We start from the raw sequence: 22,000 nt of genomic DNA on the forward strand, positions 1-22,000 counted from the left end.
CGTGTGATTTCAAACGACTTGGTATCTCGACTGTGGTGGTGGATCCATGAATCTACTTACGTGACAAAACTCTACAGACATCTATGACGTTTGTAAAATGTTGCCACTTGGAGAAATGGGGCAAACTACATAGAGATATCTCTATTATTTCTTATCCTGCATGTGAATCTGTAATTATCTCAATAGAAATTTCAATTGAAGAGGGAAAACAAAAGTTCTCTGCCTCATCTTAAAGCTTCATGACAGGAATGCCTAGCAGCCCAGTTGCCCAAAATATGAACCTGACTTGCCACCACTAACAGAAACTAAGAGTCCCATGTGCCTTCAGCACCATGGCAATATCTGTCAATTGTTCTGTTACCTAGATACCCTCCATCCCCCACGATGAAGTTACCCATCCCCCAGCTGCCACAAATGTGGCCTGCTCACAGCTCACAGCTCAGTCTGTCCATCCCCAGGAATTATCCTCAGTGGAATGGAGTTGCCTTGCCTAAAGTTAGTCCCCCTTCTCAGGGACATCCCGCATCCAATGCTTAGCCTACGCACAAGTACAAAAGCCTGGCCCCTTGCCTCAATTCAGAACCTCTCTGAAGGCCAGAGTTCATCATGGGATCAGGTGAGGCCCCATCGCACTTCCACTTTAGTTCAACTTCTCTCTGTGCTTAATCCTGCTTCCCTAACTCTCCTCCAGGTTGTGGTACCAGGAAACACTCTGCAGTAAACCACCTATACACAAACATCAGTCCCCAGATTTGTTCTCCAGGGAACAGGGCCTATGCCAGCTGGCAGCCTACTCACCCAAACTGCGATTTTAGGTAATACCTTCGAAAATAAATTCAAAGAGTTTTACAAAACCCATGTTGATCAAAACCTAAGCATACCTGATGGCCACATTTAAGACACAGCCAAACTGAAGGGTTTTCTTCCGTTTCTTCTTCAGATTTATCTTTTACTTTATTGTCCGTCTTACAATCTTGACAAATATTCCATTCCACGTTCAACAAGGCCCTTTTCAAATTACCTTGTTCCAATCCTTTTCTAATGTGTCTGCACGTAGGTTCTATTAAGACAAATAAAAAGGAGTAGGTGAGGTAAAATATGGCTTTCTGCAGTTAATCTCAAAACTTACCATTCATGTGAACATTAAAAATGAATTTACTCCATTAACAGACTGTTAGATAATCTAAAAACTTAAATTCCTGTTTGATGTTTGAATATTATGATTATGTGAGAAAGAGAGTTTACACAAATCTGAAATTTTGTTTTTTGAACTCCTAGGTACAACCATCACCATTCCAATTCCAATCACTTCAATTTATTTAACTATTTCCTTTAAAATTAAGGCTTTTATCATATTAATTATCCCCTTTATCTTAAAAGGTTCACGGAGAAGGTCCTTCATTCAGTCAGCAATAAAACTATCACAGGGCCAGCACTGTGGTAAAGGCCAGGGAACCTAAAAAAGACCAAGTCGCAGCCCTTCTCTTTGAACAGCTTATATTCTGGCAGAAGCAGATAAATAAATAAACACATAAGAATTAATAAAGTTTACATACAGGAGGTAACATCTGTACAGCCTTAATAACAGTAATAAAATGTTCTGATATTAAGTACTTACTATGAGCCTAATACCGTACTAAATGTTTTGCATACACTATCTCATTTAATTATCAGATCCCCCCCTAAAAGTAAGACACTACTATCCCCAAAGACAGATGAGAAAACTAAGATTTAGTGCCCAAGATCACATAACTACTAAGTGGCTATGCCAGAATTTGAGCTCACATCTTTCTGACCTCAAAGCTCACACTTGAAGCTATGAACTCGGGGAGTGAAAAACAACTGAAAAGGCCACATCCCGTGAACAGAGTACGGAGGTATAAAATGTCATACTGTCTCCTCAGACTGGCAGTCACATGTGTATAAAAATGAGACCTGAGACCAAAAACCCTGTTGGGACCAGATCAATAAAGAGCTCTGCAAGCCACTCTAAAGCGCTTCAGTTGTTTCAAGGACCCCAGAGGTTCAGAAACCAGTCAAGTGGCACATTTAGCTTACGCACAATGAACTTGCACCAAAAGAAAATAAATATAAATGAGATCATATTAAAAAACTACTAAATCCCAGCAAGTGGCCAAAGGAACACAAACTAAAAAAAGAAAATACTCTTTTTCAACTAGCAAATCAGCAGGTTTTTACAAATGATACCAGCCAGTATTGATAAAGGTTGGGGAAACTGGCACTTTATTTCACTACTAGCGGGCCTGTAAATTACTACAATATTTTTGGAGGGCATTTTGGCAACAGAACCAAAAGAGCCTTGAAAATACATATGCCATTTATTTCAGCAATTCTACTTCCAGAATATGTACTAAAAAGAGAACTGGATGTGCACAGAGATTTAGCTACAAAAATGTTTAAGATCAACCCATCCGTATCACTGAAAAGGTAAAGATTACCTAAATGTATAACAGTGGGGAATTACCTAAATTATGAAATAAGCACCCATGGTCCTTACATCAATGGAATATCATGCCATTAAAAATGTTGTCAAGGGGTGCCCGGGTGGCTCAGTCAGTTAAGCGTCCGACTTCAGCTCAGGTCATGATCTCATGGTTCGTGAGTTCAAGCTCTGCATTGGACTCTGTGCTGACAGCTCGGAGCCTGAAGCCTGCTTCAGATTCTGTGTCTCCCTCTCTCTCTATTCCTCCCCCACTCATGTTCTGTCTCTCTCTCTCTCAAAAATAAATAATAACCATTAAAAAAAAATGTTAATGCTGTCAAAACTATTAAATAACATATAGATATAAACATTAAGTTAAAATGCAATTACAGAATGATAATGTACACTTTGATCCCATTTGTACATATTAAAATATATGTCCATTTAGGGATATAAACATAACTTTAAAGATTCAATTGGTGAAATATACCTAAAGATTCAGAAGAATCATCAATTGGAACAGTTTTTCCCTTTGTCCGTTTCTTTCCCATGTTGGCACTTTATGGATTACTTACTGACACAAAATAACAATCTAGAAAACAAGATAAAGTTAGCTTGACAAAAAAAAAAAAAAAAAGTAGGTTTTATATTTCTCTAGGAGACAGTAATATAACTAAGCCACATACTTTGCATGTCCATCACACTTTGTAACATACAAAGACCATTCACATATTATCAGTAAGAACTCTGAAGGAGACAGGATAGTATTACCCCTGTTTTTCATAGCTTAGAAAACTGATTCTTAATAAGGTTTAGAGTTTGGCAATGAATGTAAAGGTCAGGAAAGAACCTGTCTTTCTTGAGAAATCTCAGCACGTTCACACTACTGGGAATTCAATTTCTCACTACATAAATGTGTAATGGTGGTAGGCACTTTGAAACAGGATAATGCCCCTTCCTTCTAAACTATGCTTCTTAGGTCTGCAGTCTAAACTGATCATTTCTCCAAGAAAGGTTTAAAACAAGTCTGAAGATAATCTCCTAAAGGGAGTCAGAAAATTTACAAATTTCAAAGCCAAATATAAAAAGCCGAAGCCAGGACACCTGGGTGGCTCAGTTGGTTAAGTGTCCGACTTAGGCTCAGGTCACAATCTCATGTTTCGTGAGTTTGAGCCCCGCATCTGGCTTTGTGCTGACAGCTCGGAGCCTGGAGCCTGCCTCGGATTCTGTGACTCCTTCTCTTCTCTGCCTCTCTCCCACTCATGTTCTGTCTCTCTCTCTCTAAAATAAATGAATGTTAAAAAAAAAATTAAAAAGTGATCCACTGTTCCGCATTTCCCACACCAGGACTTCCTATGGATAATAGCTGAGAATTTATTACAACCACATTCTCGACTGTTTACATTATTATGTTATTGCCAAAATCAGTTTGGACGACTACGACAAATCTAGCTGCACATCAAGTCTTCACCTCCTTAGTCAACAATTCAAAATTAGAAAACATCAAGAGCGCTGAAAGTACATTCAGGTCTACCTAACTAAATAATAATGATTTTAAAAACTTGTTCTTCACATAGGATAACTTAGTGCCAAAGTCAATTAAATGACTATAATTGTTATTTTACCTGGAGTGCTTATTAAAATTCTGATTACGTAAGTGAAAAGTAGGACCTGGAAGATATATTTTGAAAACACTTCCCAATTAATTCTGATACTTAGCTGTCATCCTGTCCTGGCTTAGCATCTTAGAAATATTCGTCTTCTAGCTCTTAATTGGTTAGTGTAAATATAGTTAATTCAAAATAGTTAGTGGAAAATGAGTGCCACATCAAGGAATTATTAAACTTTCCAAGGATCATCTAAAATGTAACATGTCTCCATGTCCACAATATACGTGAATTAACTAACAACTAACAAAAGAACACAAAGTATATGGATATATATAAAACTAGGGTATACTTTGTGTACATTTTGTCATCCTAAAATAACATGTTACATAATTTATCTTATTCAGAATTGTAGATTTTAGGGGGGAAAAAAATAGTACTCAAGTTCTTGCCTCCAATCCAACTGCTCTAATCTGTGCTGCATCCCAGTACCAGATAGATCTAATAATACCATTTTCATCACATCCATGCTCCTGAGCTGTACATTCACAGTCCTTTATAAACTGTCCCAATGCTCTAGTAATCCTGACTCTCATTACTTCCCCCAAAAAACCACTGAAGTGTAATTACATGGTGCTTTCCATCTTCCAAGCCATTTCATAAACGTTATCTTATTTGATTTTCACAACAACCCTTTAAGTGGGGTATTTTGTTATAAGAAGGAACTCAGAAAGAAAATGATGAAAGATCACAGGGTGGCAGAGACGGATTGAAAACACAGATCTTTCGATTCCAAGACCACCACTATTTACATTCCGGTCAAGCCACTGTCTCCCCTAGTGTCCCCTCCAAAACACCATGGCCCCACCTCAAGGCCTTTGATCTCTAGCTGGGAGTTCTCTCCATCCATCCGAATCTCATCAATCCTCCAAGCTGTCCCTCTCAATGAAACTGTAGACAACCATTCTACTCTAAATAAATCTCTCAACTGAATTTCCCCAATCTTTATAATGTGCACTACTCATTTTGTCCCCTAACCTGATACAATAATGGGCGGCTTCTTAAATCTTTGTTCTGGACATGTGTTATTTCTGTCTGGAATCTAAAGTTCTAGGAGAAAAAGAAAGGTTTTAGGTATTACTTCCGAATTGCCTAAAGCATCTAATGATTGTTAGTACATAGTAGGTCCTCAGAAATACTTCTTGCATCGAAATAGAAAAGAGCATAGTACCTGAGACATAAAGGTGATTACAAGGCGCAAAGGTAGGCACACATTAGAATGAAGCAAACAGGTTCCTGGGAAATCAAAAAGGTAAAGAATGAAGAAGTCTCCAGTAGTGAAGACAACAGAACTAGCAAATCTGGTTTGAGGAGTGCAGTAGCCCAGATTCCAAAGAAAAACTTCAAAGACTAATTGTAACTAGTACAGGGAGAGGACAGTAGGGGGTCACTGCAAAGCTGTGGAAAACGCTGCAGTAAATCTTTAGCAGCTATTAAAGGGCATCAAATGAGTCGAGAGAAGAGAGTGGTGAGTACCGTCAGCTATAAAACATCAATAAACCTATTAAGTTTTTCAGGCGAGTCTTCAGAGGAGAGTCAGCTTCTTAGCCAAATTACTCTTTGCAGGACTCCACACAAAATGTAAATCAAAGCTGGTCTTGCCAGCTCGCATATTAATCCAGTTCCCTTCCCTTCCCAGTCTTCCCATGCCTGCTCGATTCCATTAAAAAAAAAAAAAAAAATGGAAGTATTTAGAAAACTTTGTCAGCAAGTCTTAAATATGGCTTTCAAGTTTGGCACAGGTCTGACCTACCCTAGGTTCACTGACTCAGAGAGATGACAGATCCTGCTTTTCCTACTAACCACCATATGGACACGGCAGCAAACCCAACCCCAACCAGTAGGGTGCTCCCGGCCGCGCGGCGCCCATCACACCTCCCCTTCCCTTCCAACTGCTCCGCACCCACGGAGAAACCTTGGGGTCCGGGGTCGAACAGGGCGCCAGCACCGACAACTCATTGGCCAGCTCCTGGAACTGACAGGACATGAAACCAATGAGAACGCGGTACCGGGCCGAGGCCAGGTAACGTGCTTAAGGAAGAAGAGCCTTCGAGAGGAGAACGAGGTCAAGGCAGGAAATTCGGGCTCTCGGAACGCAGGACGTCCTGCGAGCGGTGACTGAGAGTCAGTGGGAACAGAACTCACCCACGGCGACAGCGCCCATAGCTGCATCCCCTAATGGGCCTTTGGGCTGGACAGCCAGCTCCGTCTTCCTCCTGGTGACAGAGACAGCGACAGAGCCGAAGCCAGAGTGACCGCTAGAAAGCAACAACTTCCGGTACGCGGCATTATGGGAAGTAATTTATCCCCAGGGGCCGGCGGAGCCCACGCTATTTTATTGGCGCCTGCGCGCGGCTCCCTCCGGAAGTTCAGATGCAGCTGCTCGGAGGAGTAGCAGTTTTCCCCACTCTGGTTAACTATGGGGTTGTTTAAATGCTTCGAAAGCATAAGTACCTGATGGTGGTCAGAGTATTGGAATCTCCTTGATGGGTTACCTTATTCATATTACATCTGAAGGCTGGCCAAAAGGGTGACATTTACATTTCACGCAGTTCCCCTAATTCTGTCCGATCGACTTCTAAAGTTAAGTACGTATAGTGTCTTGAACTAATCTTGCCGAGGGAGGGTAAATTTTTCAAACATTTACTGTGTTCGTTTTCAAGATATGTACGTGCCGAGCCCCTTGTGAAGTGAGTTAAACACACAGGCTCGCTGCCCTGGGGTTTATTTAGTCTTCTACAGAAGACACAGTTATCGCTTGGGAAAAAAAAAAAAAAAAAGATGCAAGCGCCAGTAGAAAAATAGGCAAGGGATATAAACAGGTAATTCACGATAAAAGGACACTTGGTCTTAAAAGATATGAAGAAATGTTCATCCATATTAGTGAGCAGATAAAAGTAGGTTAAGATAGTGGCGTCCTAATCTGTCGAATTGTCCAGAGTAACAATGGTTACATTTGGCTCTTGGCGGGGTGGGGGGGGGGGATCTGGCTTTCCTGCTCTTTACTGCTGATATAATTTTTTAAGCTTTCTTCATTAAGGTATCTTAGCACACAAGCATTTTTATTTTTTCCATTCTAAAACACAGCCTTGGGGACATTGTACCACCTGCTCTCTCTGCCTAGGAATGCTGCTCCCCATGATATTCTGTGGTTGGTAATTGTAATTCTGTTCACACCTTAAAAGTCACTTTCTCACGGAGAAATTGGCTGGGCAATCTAGGTTATATAGCCACCTGATCACTCACATCACTTTATTTTATGCCACTACCCAGCAGTTGTCACTATCTAGTATTTTTTTCTCATGTTTACTTATATATTTCTCCTCCCCCCCCCAATTCCCATACCTACACAGAAATGTGCAAATGTAAGCTTTGAGAGATGAAACATCTTTGTCTTATTCACGGTTCTCCCTTGTACCAGAAGTGTTGGCAACATAGTAAATGCTTAATGCTTATTGAAGGTCATTAGAAATGAAAAATTTTACAAGAGTATTCATAGTAGCCTTACTCATAATAGCCAGAAAACTAGAAACAGCTCATGTTTTGAACAAAAGAATAGGAAAACTGTGGTATAGTCTTATAATGGAATTCTAAGCAATAAAATTGATAGACACAAGAATATGGACGAATCTTCAAAATATACTGAAAGAAGCCTTATACAAAAATACCCACTAATTCCGTGCATGTGAACAGGCAAAACTAATTATGGCGGGAAAAACTCAGAACAGTGGTCCCCTGTTGGGGGTTTGGAGGGGGACTGACTAGGAAGGAGCATTTCTAGGGTGCTAATAATGGTCTATATCTTAATAGGGTTTGAACTACAAAGTCGTATGCGTTTGTCAAAACTCAACCAATATACATTTAAGATGTGCATTTCACTTTTACCCCAAAATAAAAAAATCAAATATTTAAGTCTGTTATACATGCTGAAGTATTTAGGGAGAAGTGTGCTAATGTCTGCAAATTGCTTTGAAATGGATCAAAACAGATGGATTGGATGAATGGATTAGATACGTAACAAAGCTGGTAGAATAAAATGTTATGATAGTGTGTCTAGATTCATGATAGTGTCAGTGTCTTAACCTTAGCACTATAGACAGTTTAAACCACCAAATTCTTTGTTGTAGAGAGATGTCTTGTGCATTGCGGAAGTTGAGCATCATGGCTAGGCCCTACCCATTAGATGCCAGAAGCACTCCTCCAGTTGTAACAACTCAAAATATATTCAGACATTACCAAATGTCTTCTGAGACATTTTTGCCCCCCCGGGAGCAAAATCGCCCACCCTTTTTTTCCACACCCTTAAGAATTGCTCCTGTTTCACTATAAAATTCTCTCAACTTTATGCTTGAAATTTTTCATAAAAGTTGGAAAAAAAATACATTTAATGACATTGGAAAATGCCCACAAACCACCAAGTAAAAGATGACGCCATGAAAACACATGGACTAATCTTATTTGGGGGGGGGGGGGGGAGTGCGAGTTATTAATACCCGTGAATATCAGCGTTTACCAAAAAATCTTGAGATTTCTAAAAATAAATAACATCACAAAGAAAAAAGTGCATTACTGACATTTAGATTGTGAAGAAAAATCTAAAAATTACTCTCAGGGTGGAGTCGCCTTCAAACTACCCTTTTATTAGCCGAGATAAAGTTCTGTGCATGCACATGGCATTTCCTAAGGTCGTCAGCCACAACCACCATCCAGGCTCACCTCTCCCTAATGCCTTGCCATTCAGGGGCCAACAGCATCCCTATTGTGTGGGAAGATGTTAGGAACGCAGAACAGGGGGCCCTATATCTACGTACCGAAACCCAAGCTACATTAAACCGAATGATTCCTACACAGGCTTGAATTTGAGGAGCGTTAGTTACTTTAATAGACCATTCCTTGACCCAGGAAACAGTGCTAATACTTCTCCGTGACAGTGGCAGCAGCTGGCAAATCCCCATAGGGTAGAATAAGAAGAACTCTATGACTGAGAACAGAGCGGAGCCAAGAATCCCAGCCACCCAGCAGGTGCCAGGACAAACCGGCCAGCATCACTGGGCTTCCGGGGCGCGCGGCCCCGAGCGCGCGCATGCGCCAAGCCGGGCGGGTGTCTTCTCACTTCCCGTAGGCCGCCCCGCTGGAGTTTGTGGGCTTCGGATTGCCTAGCTCTGGAATTCTGAGGCTCCTTCTGGATGAGACCTGAGCTGTTCGTGCAGCCAGAAAATCCGGGGTTCCAGCACGGAGGGGATCCAGCGCTCCAGGTGAGGTTTCCGTCTCCTGCCACCCAGCCGCACCGGGGGTTTCCCATGTTGCGGGCCTGTCTTACCCTAAGGCAACTTGGCGACGTAGTGGCACCGCCTTCCAGCGGGCTACACGCTGCTCATTGGTTAAAGCAATTCCTGACACCGCCCACAGCCGGGACCACCCCCCCACCCCCCTTCCTTTCCATCCTGGCCACTACCCCCCGTGCCGGTCAGGTGTTAGGGGCGACGGCGCCTGCGCACAGGGCTTCGGTTACGGGCTCCAGCCGCTTGCCCAGTGTCTGGTCCTGTGCAGCCTGGCCCCCATCCCCTCTGTAAAATAAAAATCTGCGAGGAAAAAAGAATGACTCCACTTAGGAAACTCAAGTTTTATTCTACGTTTGTACAGCATTCATTGAAATCTTGGGTCAGAAAATTCTCTTCAAGATTTTTTTGTTTGTTTGCATTGAAATCTCATCTACGGAAATAAGTTTGACAAGTAAATTATATATTTGTGACATCACTCCCAGAGTTGTCCGCACACGGGTCTCAAACTTCTTTGCTGGTTCCATTTCATCTTCCAGACCTCCAGACTCTGTGGGACTTTCTCCCAACTTCACTCACTCCCTGAGTGACCAAACAAACATGCCTTTATTGTATGTTGGTTACTCCCAAAATTACATCTCCACCTGGATACCTCATAAAGTGCATAATTACATCCAACTGTCTGCTGAACATCTCTACTGAATAGGTGTCTTAATAGGCACTTCATTCCATATTTTCTTTTTTTAATGTATTGTTAGAGAATTTTTTATTTTTATTTTTTTAATGTTTATTTATTTTTGAGAGAGAGGGTGTGTGTGCGAGGGGGGAATGGCAGACAGAGGGAGAAAGACAATCCCAAGCAAACTCCATGCTGTCCACACAGAGCCCCACACGGGACTGGAACTCACAGACTATGAGATCATGAGCAGAAATCAAGAGTCAGCTGCTTAACCAACTGAGCCACCCATCAAACTCAGGACTGTGAGATCATGACCTGAGCAGAAATCACAAATCACAGGCTTAACTGACTGAGCCATCAAGGCACCCCCATTCCATAGTATTTCTAAAACCAGGCTTCAAGTTTCCACCATTTTCCCTACCTAAATAAATGCCAAATCCATTCTTCCAATCTCTTAATGCTTTAGATTCATTCTTCAGTCCCTCCCAGTCTCTTCCTTGTGGTCACCTTTAGCAGAGGAGTGGTCCCTGACTACCCTGTGTACAGTTGAAAAACCCTCTCCTCCCTCCTACCCACTTGTTCCTTATCCCCTTCATCTTCTTCAGTCTTTATCCACTAGACATGCATATTTGGTTTTTGTTGTCATGGTCTTCTCCCACCGAATTAAGTCTCAATGATAGCAGAGATTTTTGTGTGATTCTTGTTCACTGTTAGAGTCTTAATGCCAAGGACAATGCTTGACACACAATAGGGACTCAAGAAACATCTGTGGATGAAGAACAAATAACAATCATAGCAACCACTTTTATAGTACTTGCTGTATTGCCACGCATTGTTTTCAGCACTTTCCACACATCATCATTTAATCCTCAAGTGACCCTATCATTCCCATTTTGGAGATGGGGAGATTGAGGCACAGAGAAATTAAGCCACCTGCCTAAGGTCACACAGTTGGTACGGGCACGTTGGCAGTCTAAGTCACAGAGTACATCCTTAAGCCACTATGATAAAAAGCCAAAGTAAATTCATTTCCTCTAATAGCCATCTACCCAGTTGTTTCTTGGATTCCTTTTAAAACAGATTAGGGGTGGGGCGCCTGGGTGGCTCAGTCGGTTAAGTGTCTGACTTCGGCTCAGGTCATGATCTCACAGTTCATGGGTTCGAGCCCCACATCGGGCTCTGTGCTGACAGCTCGGAGCCTGGAGCCTGCTTCTGATTCTGATTCTGTGTCTCCATCTCTCTCTGCCCCTCTCCTGCTCGTGCTGTCTCTCTCTGTTTCTCAAAAATAAATAAATGTAGAAAAAAAATTTTAAAAAAAACAACAGATTAGGGGTGCCTGGGTGGCTCAGTCAGTTAAACGTCTGGTTCTGACGCACAGGTCATGATCTCACAGTTGGGTTCCTGAGTTCGAGCCCCATGTTGGGCTCTGCACTGACAGCACAGAGCCTGCTTAGGATTATCTGTCTCCCTCTCTCTCAGCCTCTCCCCTCCGTGCACTCTCTTTCCTCTCTCTCTGTCTCTCTCAAAAATAAACATTTAAAAAAATAAAACAGACTAGAAAAGATATTCATCGAATTCTAGTGAGGTCAGGGATTTTAAATACTTACATGAATATTTTTTTTAATAACAGAGCAAATCCTTAAGGTAGCATGTCAAATGGAAATAGTGTATAAAATTATACGAAGTCACTAGTAAAGGAAACATTGTGTTTAAGGGAGGGAGAAGTGTTTGCTGCTGTAACAGTTTTTGAAAAGGCCTAAAGATGGTGAGTAGCGCTGGTAATATTTAAACTACTTAAATTGGGGTGGTTTGAGGACAAACCAGGGATTCCTGATCTGTGTAGAAGGTCTAGGGGAAAAAAAATGTTCTGGGGTCAAATAGGTTTGGGACACTCAGTATCCTAAACTTCTTAGAAATTCACAACGCGTATTGGAATGTAACAATAAAGACCGAGATGCCACACACAAAAAGTGTGCCCATATAATTTACTTTCCAAACGGGGTTATTTTTGCCTAAGATAAATGCTAAACTAAGTTGGTACAACGGCATGACTCATGGTCACCCTAAAGAAGCTTGTTAAACTTTGTGTCATTCAGCATTTCCAGAACTTATTTAAGCCCAAAATTCTTTGTGTAATTTTTTTTTCCCCCCAGCATGGCAGTGACACCCTGATAAACCATGTTTTAATGACTTTAAGTTGAAAAAGCATTGGGATTAGGAATGATGTGTTGGCATTGATTTATACTCTGATCTGTGGAGACAGCCCATTGTGTGCAAGAGTGCCTCAAATTTTCCTGATTCCTATCCAGTTAATCCTAATGAACTTAACACCCCACCACATTTAGTCATTCTCATAATCCTTGAAGTGTTTGTGACAGAACCCATTACTGTTACTGATCTGCCACCTGTGAGTAATTGACATTTCTCTTTAAGTAGAACTTTTTTATTCTTTAAAAGCACCATACAGTGAACTAGCTCAATTGTCAACCAAATACCATTTTCTAATATTAAAGAAATGATCAGTTATATTGGATGGAATAAAGAAGATTTGAATAACGGAAGAGACATGTTGCTAGAGGGCTTGATAATGGATCATCCAAGGCACCTTCGTGACCTGGATCCCCTCTACATGTGCTGGTGTTTTGTGCTACCAGTCTGTGAAACTAACAGCCCGATCACGAACTGGGATGAATTCACTCCACTAAGTAGCTGTCAGGGTCTTGGGCTAGTTTGCCATCAACCGAGGGAAACCTAACACAGCCGGACTCCTCCTCTCAGACTGCAACTCTCTCACTCAATCACAAATTAGGTGAACATTTCTCTGTTAGATAGTCGGTACTCTCTTGAGTGTCTTCATAGACCTCTGGTAGACACTGCATACAATACGTATAATGACAGTTCAGAGCATGAGTTGATGGAGGCAGAGTCCAGGTAAGAGAAGTCAAGGTTCTAGAGGGAAATTGATATACACTCAACTTTGAAATTTTGAAGAGACCGCTTAATGAAGGGGCTGTTTACAGAGGTGTGGCCAGGTTTAAAGAAACGCTTACTATCCCGAGGCCTGAAAGGTCTGCTGGCACTGAGGAAGAAGGACTGCCCACAAAAGCTATGGTCTTAAGGGGTCATAGCCATTGTTAGAATCCCACCCAAACAGGAAAGGGGTAGTGAAGAAATGCCCTAGCCTCTTTCTGCTGCCATCCTCCTCCTTCCTAACAGGGCATTAGCTGAACCTAACCATAAGAAAAGCAGAAAAGTTGAATGGTATAGGCTGCAGAAGTCAGTTTTTCAGAGTCCAGAGCAGGGAAAAGAAGGACCAAGCATGTGTTTAGGGGACAAACAAAAAGTAACTAGCACAAGAGAAAATTGTCCAAATGATGAGCCCCTAACCAGGCCTTGGTGGTCAGGGTTGTGAGGAAGGGACAGGTTCAAGCCCATACCAATTTAATTGTGCTTTCCTGCCTCACAGACCTTTCTTCTCTCCCCACTATGTCTCCTTCTCCACTGGTCTCAGCCTCTCTTCAGGGTTCGACTCAGATCCTGTCTCCTTCCTTAAATCTTTCCTGATAGCCCATTTCATTGATCATGCACTCCTCTTAATCCCCACGATAATGCCTATACTGGTCATTTAACGCTTAGCCTTTTTATCTTCATTGTTATATATCTTCTTAGATAATACGTCCTGATCCTCAAACTAAAAAGAAAACCCCAGGAAGGAATGAAGGATGAAGCTCTACATATAGTAGTTACTCAATAAACATTTATCAGAGGTGAGAAGAATTCCATGAAGACAGACAGGATTAACCAAGATAATGGTGTTTGATTTCACAGAGTAAATTCTCTTGGAGAAGGTAAGCCATGTTTCCTTTGCAGCAGTGGGACTGAGCTCTGTTTTTCTTTTCAGATATGTAATCTTTCTTTTTTTCTGAATTCAGAAGCACTAAATAGTAATCCTAAAACTTCAAACAATACAGAAACATACAAATCAGTCCTTCCCTTCTTCCCTCCACCCACATTTATCCAACTGTTCATAGTTTGGTAAATTCTCTTTCTGACTTTGTTCATGTATGTGTAATGATATAACAAGAATAGTAAGACCATAATTGTTTATATCCTTCTACAATCTACTTTTTTTAGGTAACCATGTATCATGAACATCAGTGTTAATATACATTTTTTTAATGATCTCATGATTTTCTACTATTTAGATACATATTTATTTAACTGATCTATTGTTGAACACTTAGGTCATTTCTGATTTATTGTAAATAATAAGCAGTGAACATCCTTACAAAAAAATTTTTTTTATATAATGTCTGATTTTTTTCCATAGGTCAGCTTCACAGAATTGGAATATTTAGACCAGTTTTTCCTATAGCAACTTTTTCTTCTGTGACACTTACCCCACATTAACCACCTTTGTGTGTGTGTGTGTGTGTGTGTGTGTGTGTGTGTGTGTGTGAACACATGCCAATTTGATAAGTTAAAATTATCATGTTGGGGTGACTTCCACTTTTGGAACAACATAATAGGTATACTTTTCCTAAGTTGTCCTGCTAAATACAACTAGGAATCTTGAACATTATTTCTAAAGGAAACACAAAAGAAGTGGAGAAGAAGGCAGATCAACTAGGGACCTTGGGACCCAAGGAAAGACACAGTGGTAACTTCCTTTGGTATTCTTTTTTGCCTCAAATATCCCAGACTTGATTAAAGAAGCAGGAAACCAGAAATACCAAGGGTACAGACCAAAAAAGAATTTTAAAGCCCCCAAAAAGCCTGCTCTCTCTAAAGTACCAAGAAAGGTGCAGCCAAGCAAGATGGAAAACATGTAGATAGTTAAATGCTCTACACCAAGCAAATAGCACAGAAAATACTGTAGCCTCTACCTGACCCACACCAGCAAAAGGAGCCTTGATTCCATCGTCACTGAGCTATAATAAGCACTCAGTGCCCACTCCTTGTCAGGATGGTACCAAAAACAATCTGATTAGGGACCCAGGACTTTCCTCCCTGCCTGGTGATAAGAAGGACCTTACCACAGTTTTGGTGTTAGACCTGTGTCACATCCATGTCAGACCACATGGGGAGCCTGTACTTCCACTCTCATGCAGCGATAACAAGGCATCTCTCCTTCACCCAGCTGCAGTGATGTCCAAAAGGCCTAGTGGGGAGTCCAGACTTTCACCACCGCCTGTCAGTAACAAAGGATCCCCTCAACATGGTGTTAGCAGAGGCCACATGGGTAGCAATAAGGAGGCACTCCCACCCCTCCTAGCCATAAGTCCCCCATTTTTTTACCCTCCTTTCTGGAGCAGTATCAGAAAAAGTATGCTAAAATGGAAGATTTGAGTAGTGTTCAGTCTCACAATACCTAAAATGTCCAGATTTCAATAAAAATCACTCACATACCAAAAACAAGGAAAATCTCAAACTAGGTGAAAAAGACAAAAAATAGATGTCAATGCCAGGATAACAGAGATGGTAGAATTACCTGACAAAGATTTTAAAACACCCATCATAAGTCTGCCTAGCTGGCTTAGTTGGAGGAGCATGGGACTCTTGATCTCGGGGTCATGAGTTCAAGCCCAATAGTGGGTATAGAGATTACTTACATACATACATACATACATACATACATACATAAATCTTAAAAAATAAACGAAACACCTATCATTAAAATTTTTCAGTGACAATTACACACTTCAAGCAAAAAAAGCAGGGGGTGGTGCAGCTGGATGGCTCAGTTATTTGAGCGTCTGACTCTTGATTTCAGCCCAGGTCATGATCTCACAGTTAATGAGATCGAGCCCTGAATCAGGCTCTGTACTGTCAGTGCACAGAGCCTGCTCAAGATTCTCTTCCTCCCTCTCTCTCTGCTCCTCCCCCCCTTCTCTCTCTCAAAATAAATAAACAAGAGTCTCAGTAAAGACATAGAAGATATAAAGAAGAACCAAATGAAAATGTTAGAGCTCACAAATGCAATAACCAAAATTAAAGACACAGTAGATAGACTCAACAACAGAAGGAAGGAGACAGAGGAAAGGATCATTTAACTGGAAAACACAATAATAGAAATTATACAATCTAAACAATGGAGTGAAATAGGCCAAAAATAAATGAACAAACAATTTTAAGAACATGTGGGACTATAACAAAAGATCTAACATGTCATTCCAAAAGGAGAGGACAGAGCTGAAAAAGTACTTGAAGAAATGATGGCTGAAAATTTCCAAAATTTGTCAAAAAGCATAAACAGATTCAAGAAATTGAATGAATGTCAAGCACAAAGAACTCAAAGAAATTCAAATCAAGACATCATAGTCAAACTTCTGAAAACTAAAGACAAAGAAAAGGTCTTGAAAGCAAGCAAGACATGAACCTTAGCTATAAGGTTCAAATAAGAGAATATTTCTTGCCAGAAACTGGGGGCCAAAATAAAGAGGCATAATATTTTTCAAGTGCTGAAAGTAAAGAATTGTCAACCTAGAATACCACATCCAGTGAAAATATCCTCAGGAATGAAGGGTAAATCAAGACAATTCTAACATAAAGGAAAACTAAGAGAATTTGTCACCAGCAGACCTACCCTAAAAAAATGGCTCAAGTAAGTTCTCTATATGGAAAAGAAACAAAAAAAGAATTATTATGGAGGAAATGTCATGAAAAAGGCAACAGTATGGTCAAATAAAATGGGTTTCCCTTCTGTTGAGTTTTCTAAATTATACTTGGTGGCTGGAGCAAAAAGTATAACACTCTTGTGGTTCTAAATGTATACAGAAGAAAATTTTAAGGTCGTTATATTACAAATGGGGGAAGGTAAAGGAACCTAAAGTAACATAAAGTGTCTGCACATCAAACTGTTAAAATAAGACACTGGTGATGTTTTACGGGTGTGTGTGTGTGTGTGTGTGTGTGTGTGATGTTTTATATAGGTGTGTGTAGAATAACCACTAAAAGAGTTATAAAAAGAAATGCAAAAACATTATACATTAACCAAAATGGAATTCCAAAATATCTTCAAGCTACAAAAGGCAGGGAAAAGAAAACAAAGAAATGAAAAATATAGAAAGCAAACAGAAAATAAAATAGTTGACTTAAGCCTTAACATATCAGTAATTGTATTAAATGTAAATTGTCTAAATACAGTAATTAAAAGGCAGAGATTTTCCCCCCTCACCCCCACACAAACCCATACTTACAAAGAATTATCTGGTCTGAAATATCAATAGTTCCAAGATTGAGAAATCCTAAACTAGAATCTAGTTAAGTCTAGACTCTAGACTTTCAACAAATTCATGTTTTCTAGCTGCTTTCTAAGGTACCTAGTGCTGGTTCCTGAGCCTTCCTAAAGTTCTGCAACTTCCCTACCCACCTGACCAAGCAGCTAATAGAGGAAAGAAAGCTGAAATCTAAATTACAACTCACTTGCCACTTTCCACCTTTCAAAATTTTGTTAATAGCTTTTGTTATTCCCTTTCCCTTTGTCTTTGAGAATTTATCCTTTTACTCTCATTTTAATGGGGTCACAGAGAAAGGGAAATATTTATACAAGGCTCATCCTCCGTGTTTTATCAGATGTCCCCACACTTTTTTGGGAAAATGCAATTAAAATTATCTTTTAAAAAATCCAACTTGGGGGTGCCTGGGTGGCTCAGTCAGTTTAATGTCCGACTTTGGCTCAGGTCATGATCTCACGGTTTGTGGGTTCGAGCCCCAGGTTAGGCTCTGCGCTGACAGTGTGGAGCCTGCTTGGGATTCTCTCTCTCTCCCTCTCTCTGCCCCTACCCCACTTGCACTTTCTCTCTCTCTCTCTCTCAAAATAAATAACTAAACATTTTTTAAAAATCCTACTTGATTAGCATCTCAGTAACCTTTATAAGCCTGGAATGAGGAAGACTTCTCTAACAAAGATTCAACATCCAGAAGCTATGAGAGCAAAAGTTGATGAATATGCCTACTTAAAAACTCATGAGTGGTACACACAGACACAAACAAAATACCACAAAAAAAGACTATTAGAATTTTCTTAGGGTTGCCTGGCTTGCTCAGAAGAGTGTGCCACTCTTGATCTCAGGGTCGTGAGTTCAAGCCCCATGTTGGGGATAGAGATTACTTAAATAAATCAAAAAAAGAATTCTTTGTTTTTAAACAGGAGAGGGGTTACTATGTAAAGACTTAAGCTTTAGTATGGCAACTTTTGGAAGACAACTTGGCAATATCTGCCAAAATTTTAAATGTTGTACCTATTGCTCCAGCAAGCCACCTCTACAAACTTACCCTTGAGTACACAGTATTAACAGTTTGCCAAACTGTATATCTAAAAAGAACTTCTATTGTAGAAGCGTTCATAACAGCAAAAGTGTGGAAACAACCCAAGTGCCCATCAATAGGTAAAGAATGCAATAAATCATGACATGTCTGCATGATTCAGTCTGACAGTCAACCACTAGAAAGAATGAGACAAACCCCTATGTACTGACTGTGAATAGATCTGCAACATATATTTGGAGGGGAAGAAGTGGGGGGAGGGGGAAGATATGTATATGTGATCCCTGTGGGTATACTTTGATTATATATCTCACTTTTTACATACATTTAAACTTTATACCACCATCTATTTTCTATAGAGGTATATATGTCATGCCTAAAATGTTTTGTTTCTGAAATACCAAAACTCTTTGTCTTGGACGGGAGACTTAGGCAGATAGAGGAAGAGATCACCAGCAGAAACTGTATCTTCATTTTTCAACCTTCTACCATTGGACTTTTTTACCTTGTCCTTTTTTTTTGTTTTTTGTTTGTTTGTTTGTTTAATGTTAGTAGGGGTTACTTGCACTGTGGATTATTAGCATTTATTTTCTCTTCTTCACAGTCTTCTGCTTTTTAAAAACCAGTAAACACTAATATTAAGAGAAAAATATTTACCATCTACATAACTAACTCTACTCTATTCATTCTAGGTTTCCAAAGTAACCAGTCATAGCCTCTCTCCTGGCTATATCATTGATATGACTTTTGACTACATAATTAGTTTACTTCAAGGAAATTGCTCATTGTGGTAGCTCAAGATGCCAGATCAACTATCTAGATACAGAGGAATTTGGTGCCTGGTTATTATTAGAGTTTTATGGCTTTCACTGGACTGGCCTATGGTTTGGATCCTTAGTATATTACATCTGTTTAAATTTCATGTTTTATGAAGAAATCAAATACGCTTTCAATAAGTACCTCTGTTGATCTATTAAGTTCTCCCAAGATTGTATTTATAAATTATCTCTCTTATCCTCACCTCCTTAGAATTTTACAGATATCCAAAAATGATTGAGATTGAACAGGCAGAGGCCCAGCTCTCTGAGCTAGACCTGCTCGCCAGTATGTTCCCTGGTGAAAACGAGCTCATAGTGAATGACCAGCTGGCTTTAGCAGAAGTGAAAGATTGTATTGAAAAGAGGACAATGGATGGACGATCTTCAAAAGTTTACTTTACTATCAATATGAACCTGGACATATCTGAGGAAGAAATGGTAATTCAGTTTGCTTTTGGAAGAACTAAAATATATCAAGACTTAAAACAGCACTTAGGACATGTTCTTCCTTTTTTATCAGGTGATGTTTTCTCTGGCCTGTATTCTTCCCTTTAAATACCCTGAAGTTCTGCCTGAAATTACTGTCAGGTATGTTACAGAAATTGGCCAACATTAGACTTCAAATTTATCTGAAAATGAAAGCAATTCTTAAGTTTGTTTTATGTTGCAAGAAAATTGATTTAGTTTTTGTATTCCATATCTTTTCCATCAGATCAGTATCACTAAGTAGATCTCAGCAGACTCAGCTGAACACAGATCTAACTGCATACCTGCAAAAGAACTGTCTCGGAGATGTCTGTATATTGAATGCCACAGAGTGGGTTAGAGACCATGCTTCTGGCTATATCAGCAGAGACACCACACCTTGCCCTGCTCCAGGAAGTACAGTCCAGCCAGTTGATCTCATTCTCACAAGACTGTGGATCTATAGCCATCACATCTACAACAAATGCAAAAGAAAGAATATTCTAGAGTGGGCAAAGGAGCTTTCCCTCTCTGGATTTAGCATGCCTGGGAAACCTGGTGTTGTCTGTGTGGAAGGCCCACAAAGTGCCTGTGAAGAATTCTGGTCAAGGTTTGCTTTCACAAATTTTGTATGCTGGGTCAATAATTTTAGTAGTAAACAGGATACTAGAGATGAGGGAATTAGTATATCCCTGGGATTGTACCTTATGGGGATTCAGTCTCAAGTCAGTGGATAAGACAGAATTTACACATGGTTGGCATCACCCCCCTTTCCTGACACAGTGCACATAGGAGATGTACTATAAATAACTGTTGAATTGAGCCGCTGCCCAATATGCTATGATCCCCTCCAGTTCCATTGATCTGATTCTTCTTACTGATGTGACAAACTGTGCATACCTATGAAACAAAGGGATTTCTAATCTTCTCATTTCTGTACTGACTTCCTAAATGAATTTCTAACACGTCCTCTTGAGAATCTGAGAGCAGTTTCCACATTTCTAAAATGTTGATATGACGTGGTAGCAATAAATGAGTTTGGGGATAGGATGGTGACCAGCATCATATTTGATTAAAACAAATCTCTGTGAGATAAAAGTAGGTTTCTTTACTTCCAGGAAGAGGCATTGCTAAGTCTGTTATATAACTTGTATTTTCAGTGCTCTAGAAGGCAAAACAAATTCTCAGTATTTCTACTTTGAAACTTTCTTTTCAGACTCAGAAAATTAAACTGGAAGAGAATTTTAATTCGCCATCGAGAAGACATTCCTTTTGATGGTGCAAATGACAAAATTGAAAGAGAGAGAAAATTTTCATGTTTTGAAGAAAAAGTATTCAGCGTGAATGGAGCCCGAGGAAACCATATGGATTTCGGTCAGCTGTATCAGTTTTTAAATTCCAAAGGTTGTGCAGATGTTTTCCAGATGTTCTTTGGTGTGGAAGGACAATGACTGGGCAGAGGAGTAGTTGAAAGAAAGTATTTTGTCACTGTTGGCCTTTCGACTTTTCCCTCCACTGTCTCTTGAAAGATGAAGTAATTCTTTTTTAGCCCCCTTCCAGAATGTTAGGGGGGAAAAAAGAGGGAAAAAAGGTAGTATAGCTGAAATGTATCTGTTAAAAAGATGTCATAACTGAAAGGAGAACTGTTTTAAGTATAATCTTAAAATCGTTGATAGAATGTTCTTGACATAGAAATTACCCATTTTGAAAGAGAAATTAATTACACCAGAGGGAGAGGCAGGTCCAGCTTGCCATCTGCTCCCGCCTGTCCCCCCAGCCCTGCTTCCACTAAGAACATGGAAAAGCTAGATGTTCACTCTCCCAGCCTCTCTTCCACTAGGGGTGGTCTCAACACAAGGCTTTGGGTGGGGGACTACTGGGGAAACTTCTGCTTTCCTGGTCAAAAGCACAGATGCAGTGAGGGCACCTCTTCTTTCCCTTCCTGCCACAGACACTACAGAAAAGGCTGAAGCTGCAGTAGGGCAGGAAGGGCCAAGAAAACCACAGAGATGCCCGTCCCTACGTTGTTGAGCTGCCGATCCAACACCAGCCCCTGCCTATCTCTAGACAGCTTGTTATGAAATAAAACCAGTTTCATTTCATTTTCTGTGCCTGTTACTAGCAGCTGAAAGCCAGATTGCCAAGTAGACTTTTCCCAAAGTCTTAGTTTTGCATCTACCCAGCCATTTGATACACAAACAGGTGGAAGTTTTTCTTGAACAGAGTTGGCAGTTCCTCTCTATTTTGGTATACTTCCCTTGTCCCTGTCCCTGGGCTCACCTCACAGAAGGCTGAGGCACCAGAGCTCAAACTTTTCAACAGATTTCAACAACTCATCAGATTGGTAATTTACAAAATTTGGTCTTGGCAAACTGGATCAA

The 22,000-nt window shown here is 40.3% G+C and overlaps 2 protein-coding genes across 8 annotated transcripts in view; one reads left to right on the top strand and one right to left on the bottom strand.

Moving 5' to 3' along the window:
* USP16 (ubiquitin specific peptidase 16) overlaps nucleotides 1–6,395 on the bottom strand; it is a 27,420-nt gene extending 21,025 nt beyond the window's left edge. The window contains exons 1-4 of one of the 5 annotated variants that reach the window (XM_042954865.1): nucleotides 6,256–6,395; nucleotides 5,282–5,346; nucleotides 2,934–3,035; nucleotides 882–1,060 (exon numbers count right to left, since the gene is read on the bottom strand). In XM_042954865.1, the coding sequence (XP_042810799.1) occupies nucleotides 882–1,060; nucleotides 2,934–2,994 (240 nt within the window). In that variant the 5' untranslated portion in view covers nucleotides 2,995–3,035; nucleotides 5,282–5,346; nucleotides 6,256–6,395. Of the gene's footprint in view, nucleotides 1–881; nucleotides 1,061–2,933; nucleotides 3,036–5,281; nucleotides 5,347–5,863; nucleotides 5,978–6,255 lie in introns of those variants that run through there. The other 4 variants (XM_042954863.1, XM_042954862.1, XM_042954866.1 and 1 more) reach the window with 4 other exon arrangements.
* Nucleotides 6,127–21,721, top strand: RWDD2B (RWD domain containing 2B). Of its 3 annotated transcripts, none has more exons than XM_042954867.1 (8): nucleotides 6,127–6,388; nucleotides 9,233–9,365; nucleotides 13,738–13,916; nucleotides 19,366–19,592; nucleotides 19,675–19,742; nucleotides 19,867–20,229; nucleotides 20,836–21,023; nucleotides 21,571–21,721. In XM_042954867.1, the coding sequence occupies exons 4-8, from the start codon at nucleotides 19,386–19,388 to the stop codon at nucleotides 21,648–21,650; spliced, it is 906 nt and encodes a 301-aa protein (XP_042810801.1). In that variant the 5' UTR covers nucleotides 6,127–6,388; nucleotides 9,233–9,365; nucleotides 13,738–13,916; nucleotides 19,366–19,385; the 3' UTR covers nucleotides 21,651–21,721. The 3 variants fall into 3 exon arrangements, with proteins under 3 accessions (XP_042810801.1, XP_042810802.1, XP_042810803.1); XM_042954868.1 differs by lacking the exon at nucleotides 6,127–6,388 and adding an exon at nucleotides 6,542–6,698; XM_042954869.1 differs by lacking the exon at nucleotides 6,127–6,388 and having other exon boundaries at nucleotides 9,164–9,365; nucleotides 20,836–21,721.
* Nucleotides 21,722–22,000: the final 279 nt, after the last annotated feature.

This window comes from Panthera leo, chromosome C2, assembly GCF_018350215.1.
Source record: "Panthera leo isolate Ple1 chromosome C2, P.leo_Ple1_pat1.1, whole genome shotgun sequence".
NCBI classification, from domain to species: Eukaryota; Metazoa; Chordata; class Mammalia; order Carnivora; family Felidae; genus Panthera; species Panthera leo.

Excerpts from the sequence above, each read along its gene's own strand:
- RWDD2B (XM_042954867.1), top strand. The coding sequence starts at position 19,386 with ATGATTGAGATTGAACAGGCAGAGGCCCAGCTCTCTGAGCTAGACCTG. Across the intron at positions 19,593-19,674 it reads ACATATCTGAGGAAGAAATG|GTGATGTTTTCTCTGGCCTG; the intron begins GTAATTCAGTTT and ends CTTTTTTATCAG. Across the intron at positions 19,743-19,866 it reads CTGCCTGAAATTACTGTCAG|ATCAGTATCACTAAGTAGAT; the intron begins GTATGTTACAGA and ends CTTTTCCATCAG.